Source organism: Alosa sapidissima, chromosome 22 (assembly GCF_018492685.1).
Source record: "Alosa sapidissima isolate fAloSap1 chromosome 22, fAloSap1.pri, whole genome shotgun sequence".
Lineage (NCBI taxonomy): Eukaryota > Metazoa > Chordata > Actinopteri > Clupeiformes > Clupeidae > Alosa > Alosa sapidissima.
Genome location: NC_055978.1, coordinates 8,884,467 through 8,890,466, shown reverse-complemented (window position 1 = coordinate 8,890,466; position 6,000 = coordinate 8,884,467). Strand labels below are relative to the sequence as shown.

Below are 6,000 nucleotides of genomic sequence, written 5' to 3'. Positions count from 1 at the left end.
CTGCTGTCCCGCCGTGTCTCATAACAACCCTTTCCTTCCTCCATTAACGTCGACATGGCTGAGGATATTTCGACTTCCTGTGCGGGTAAGTGATGAGTGACATTTCATCGGGCTAGAGCGTATGGCTATACCTGTAGGTTACTGTTGTATTGTGGGCCCCAGTCCCACATGGTAGCCTAGGCTGCTGCATAACAGGATATAGCGCACGTAGCGTAGATTTCACATCACCATGCGTAGAGATGGTTTACCTGCATTCTTCGACTTGTGCACCTGTTGCTGACACATACTTCGCCTTGCTTATCTCATTGTATCGCAGTATGAAGAAATAAAGACCAATCATGGGTTGTAAACTTCGGCTTCCTTTGCATACTGATACAGCAACGGAACGAGACGACTATAATACATTTTTTTTATAGCTCACACACGCTGTGATAGTTGCTAAGGAAACATGGGCTACTTCAGGGTAGAACTGCAGATGCATTGTGTCGCCTATGGTTTGAGTCTATAAATGGAAAACCGACCATTGGCTATTTATGGGCGTTTGACGCTCCTTCGAGGAAAATCTAAGCCAACTCTACCAAAATAGTGAGGTTTGCTGTTTGTAGATTTTATTTTTATTTAGACTTATACATTGCGTTTACGTGTTATTATAACGCGAGACTGAATATTCGTTTGCACACATACGTCGGTGGAAATTAACTGGATGTTTGTGTCTGTCCAAGGTGCTGATCCGGAGACTGCTCAAGCACGCTGGGTCTGAACACGTGCGAGCACAAAAACAAAAGTCGTTCCGTAGAGCTTGTGTTGTTACAGGGGGTGAACTCCACACGCTTATAACAGTTATCAACTAGTATGAAAGTAACTGTGTTATCTAATTTCATCTTTTCAAGAAACATGGAACGGTGTAACGGAACGGATCGCCACCGCTATGAGCGAGTCTTCCTCTATTCACAGCGACCGGTTCTACAGTTTAGCCAAGGAGTTCTCGGAGATGGGGTTGGATTTGGCGCACCGTAGGCTTGAAGATCCCACCTGTTATCTCGAACAGCACCCTGAGATGGTAAGTTGCTCTCTTTACCACAGAGAACGGGTTGCACTATCTGAGCAAAATAAAGCATGTCGTCATTATCTACAATGTTGTGAATAAGTGTGTCAGTGGCAGAGACATTTCCACTAAGGCAAAACTTATGACTACAGTGTAGGCCTGGGCTAAATTCTCGGAATGAAAATTATTAGGACTACCAGATCAACAAGAACAACGTTGTAAACCCCTTGGATTATGCGGTGTCGTTGGGATGTAATGGTTTATATTTTAACGTCATAAGGACATCTAGATAATCTCCGCTAATGTATCCCCGCATTATAGACATGGGAGCGTACCTATGTTCCCCGGGTCCTATGTTCCCCGCTTTGTATGAGACCGGGGAACATAGGACCCTTTTTTAAAACCCTAACCATAACCCTAACCCTATCCCGGGGAACATAGGCATGACCCCATAGATATTACAATATACTCCCCTGCGTTTTCCAATTGGATTAATTCGTGTCAAGTAACCATACAGTATTAATTTGTTTTCATTTGTGTTTTTATTTTTTGCTAATAATCTACGTTGTGAGGGTACACAAAACTTTAACATTATTCTACTTATAGGCAATTCGTCTATTCTTCTATGTAGGCCTATCAACCAATTATAAACGCCATTGGCTTCCTCTCCCTCCCACATGTAAGAGAAACACCTGATGGATCCACCCCTGCTGCCTATAATGTGTGTTCCCTCTGACAGGCGCGCGAATAGCACGAGGGGAAATGGGCACACATGCTGCGCGTCTACATCTAATCAGTTCCTGTTCGCCCCCACCCTCCTGCCTCCCTCGCGCAGTGACGGTTCACAAGTTTCTATGGCGATCCGTATAGTTGCGCTTGTGCCAGAGACCTCGCTTCGCCTTCAGCTGTCGTTGCCACGCCGTGCCAAAAAAAAGCAAGCCAGATGGATTTCACGTATTGTGTGCTAGATAAAGCTTTTGACGATTGAGAGATGCCGCGCGCGACGCAGCTTCGAGGTGACCGGGAGAGTGTCCGCGCACATATTCGGAATTGATCGGGGAATTGTTCGGTGAATGTAACTATAACTGAGTGCTATCTTCCACCACAGCTTTTGTTTGCGTCTTTGTGTTTCTCCCCTTCTCTCTCTTTCTCTCTCTCTATCTCTCTCTCTCCCCTTCTATCTATCTCTATTTTTGAAGAGTGTGATGGAGCAATCGGCAGGTGATCGCAAGCTACCCGTGAGTAAACTGCTTCACATAGCAAATCATTTCCTTGTGTTGTGAAATTGATGTACTCTTATTTCAAATGTGCCTCAGTGCTGTCGTAAAGCTGAACCCAACTAGGTGTACTGTGTGCATGAGACTCAAAGTTTCATCCCCCCTTTGCTTTGCTTTGCTCCCCCTCCACATCATTTGTCTCTGAGCATGTGCGAGTATTGAGAGCAGCCAAATCAAGAAGCGAAAGGCTGACCTACATCCTAATATTAACAGCTCACCATCCCCTCCCACCTCTTTAAGTCTCTGTGCGCATGGCTTGGCTGGGCACACATCACATTACGCCCGCCACCTCTCCACGATGCCAACGCACCCTGAACACTCTGGTGTTCCTCTTCCTCAGATGGCGAACAACTTCATAGACCCAGACCGAGAGCGGGATCAGGAGCACGATCGGGACAGGGAGGCCAAAAGGTTGTACTTCGCCGACGACAAGCGTAAGGTGGACTTTGTGCTGGTGTACAATTACCGGAGGCGAGCGTCCAGCAGGGGATCGCTCGGGCAACACAGGCTGTCAATCATCTCCAATGGCAGCTTCCCCGTGGGGGCGAAGGATGTAGAGGAAGGAGGAGGAGGAGAAGGAGCAGGAGGCAAGGCTGACTGTGAGGAGGCGATAGTGGACGTCGACCCAGATGACCCAGCTGAGGGGGAGAAGAGGATGGTCCGCGAGGAGTTTGAGGCCAACCTCGTCGAAGCCGGCCTGGAGATCGAACGAGACAAAGAGGTGAGACAAGTTGCTCACCTGTTGCAGGTGATGGGGTGTGACGTTAGTGCTAATGTGTGTGCCATTAGTGTTTTTGTACAATGTCAGCCTGCTTACATGGTTTTGTTTACATTGAAATCCTGTGGAGCTCCACAAATTGGTGATCTACTAAATAAGACATCAGGGTGTGTGGAAGTACTGGGAGATTTTAATCTCCCAGAATGCATTTCCAAGCTCTGAAACCATCATTAGTGGTTTGACGTGGTTGTAAGTCTTTGGCAGTCCGACTGGTACAAGGTTAGAGCTTGAAATTATGATCTTGTTCCAATAATATGTCATGGGTATTTTTTGCATAAGGGTTGAGCTGCGACTTCTTTTGGGCTGTGTGTATGTGTGTGTAGATGCCAAAGATTTCTTTCTGTGTTGAAAAAATGCTCTTGCTTGAGTAGGGCTTGGCGACAAGGCTAAAAAAACCTCTGATCTCGATATGCTGAGGAGAAATGGCCATATATGATGTAACACGAAATAGTATAATCTTAAGAGAAAATGTTTATATAGTTATGAAGAGTTAACACAGCATACATCGTTCATAGTTATATTTGATAAAATAGAAAGTGATTGCACTCACAGCGCTACAAATGATGCACATGGACACCTTTTTGCGTGCAAACTGAGCACAAAGCTACGTAAAAACATCCTACAACTATATTGTCAATATTCTTAGCACATATAGAAGAATGATCATGATATGATACACGAAACAATATGGCACAACCCTATGTTAGTCAGGTGGCTGTAGAGATGCAATGCAAAGTGGAAACTAAATGACTTTATTGTTTTAGATGTGAGATGGTTTTAGATGTTTAAAAATGTGTTTAGGGCTTTTATTTATCAGACTGAACCATGAAGGGGCGAGAAAGGGTTTAGTGTGAGGGTTTATGTTGTTGGGACGTGACTTTGACCAGTAGAACAGTCTGAACCACCATGCAGCGATCATACGTATGGAGAGGTCTCTGTCCTCAGTACCAAGAGGAAAGATGTTCACTTGCCTCGAGTTTGTCCCCCCCCCCCAAGTTTTTTGGCCAGAAGCAGAGCATTAAGATTAAACTGTTAACATTTTAGTTTTTGCAGGTATAGACGGCATACGTCTATTGATAAAGTCTATAATGAAGAGTTTGGTTCCAAAACGCTACATCCTCCATTTTAATGAATTTTCATAAATATGTGTTTTTACATTTAGTAATTTCAATAGAACTGTACCGGTAATTGGGTATTGTTGTTTGATTTATCTTCACAACAACACAATTGCAATTTTATTGATATTACCTGAAATACACATGACTACAAATTACATGACTTTTTAATGTTTTTAAAAATGGAGATATAGTGTTTTGAAACCAAACTCTTCATATACAGCATTTCAGTAGCAGACAGTCCTATGATGTACATGTCATGGTTTGTCCTATAACGTGTTTATAACAGGCTCTGTGGGAAAGGACATTGATTACTTCGGGGAGATGATGAGGCTGTGTGATTGTAGGCAAACTGAGCTTGTGCCGTGTAGGGACCAGAGGGCTGGACTATGAAGCGAGATAACCGGCTAACCCGCAGGTAACTTTGGGAGTAACCACTGATCTCTAAAAGAACACTGTGCTGAGCAGCTATTGTTTCTACAGTGACGTGATGTTTGGAGATTGGTGGTTGAGGAAGTGGCATACTCCACTTACTCCAGAGAGAGAGAGAGAGAGAGAGAGAGAGAGAGAGAGAGAGAGAGAGAGAGAGAGAGAGAGAGAGAGAGAGAGAGAGAGAGAGAGAGAGAGAGAGAGAGAGAGAGAGAGAGAGAGAGAGAGAGAGAGAGAGAGAGAGAGAGAGAGACTGATTGCAAGCCGTAGGTCGGGAGGCTGCCCCTCTTGGCACTGCTACGTTGAGCTCAGCTTGGAGAAGGAGAGTTGGGAGTATGGCCAGGTCCCCCCCCCCGTCCCCCCCCCCCCCCCCCCAGACTGTGGGCATCGAGGCCACTGACTGGTGTCCCATAGGCAACGGCTGTTCACTTTTTAACATTATGTAAGCAATGAAGTCCTCAAGGTAACTGTGTATTATTAAGGGTTGGGCCCTCTGCACATAACTCATTATTGATGATCCGTTGTTAATTATTCACCTGTTTCTTGGTTGTGACTCACACATAACAGCATGCATGTGCAACGGATGCCAGCTAGCTTAGCTGTGCTTGTGGAACGTTGGTAAACCTCACTCCCCGACGCCTCAAGAGTGCTGCTGGCATGCGAGCCAGTAGCCTGGTGCTATTGGCTCAATTGTTAGCGCGCTCGCCTCCCGATCCGAGGTGCTGCTGTTCGCGGGTTCGAGTCCGGGCGTGTGCAGGGCTGAATCGCGCAGGTTCAACACAACGCAGGTTACATTGGTGCCGTGACCCGGATCGGGAGTGAGGTTTAGGGGGGTGAGTGTAACGGATGCCAGCTAGCTTAGCTGTGCTTGTGGAACGTTGGTAAACCTCACTCCCTGACGCCTCAAGAGTGCTGCTGGCATGCGAGCCAGTAGCCTGCAGGGCTGAATCGTGCAGGTTCAACACAACGCAGGTTACACATGGCATGTTGCAAACAAAGTGTTCAGAGGAATCAATGAATGTTCTATGTGAAGTATTTTGTTTGTTTGTTTTTTATTTTCATTTTTTTTTTTTTTTCATTTATTATTGTCCAGTTTGTTGCTTGCATCTTGTTTGGGGGCATGCATTGTGCAGCAGTGTGCAATACATGTGCAATCTAAAATATCTGTTTGTGTGTTTGTTTTTGTGTTTGTTTGTTTGTTTGTTGGTTGGTTTGTTTTTGTGTTTGTGTTTTTGTTTGTTTGTTGGTTTGTTTGTTGGTTTGTTTCTGTGTTTGTTTGTTTGTTTGTTTTTGTTATTCATCAGTGTGTTGCATGTAACTCTTGTGTGGAGCACGCATGGAAGCACACAGGGGGAA

At 45.2% G+C, this 6,000-nt stretch overlaps 1 protein-coding gene across 3 annotated transcripts in view; it reads left to right on the top strand.

Annotated features, from left to right (window-relative positions):
- Positions 1–6,000, top strand: part of ano2b (anoctamin 2b) — a 117,587-nt gene continuing 111,587 nt past the window's right edge. The window contains exons 1-4 of one of the 3 annotated variants that reach the window (XM_042079162.1): positions 1–85; positions 891–1,060; positions 2,245–2,283; positions 2,663–3,043. In XM_042079162.1, the coding sequence (XP_041935096.1) occupies positions 55–85; positions 891–1,060; positions 2,245–2,283; positions 2,663–3,043 (621 nt within the window). In that variant the 5' untranslated portion in view covers positions 1–54. Of the gene's footprint in view, positions 86–890; positions 1,061–1,833; positions 2,062–2,244; positions 2,284–2,662; positions 3,044–6,000 lie in introns of those variants that run through there. The other 2 variants (XM_042079164.1, XM_042079165.1) reach the window with 2 other exon arrangements.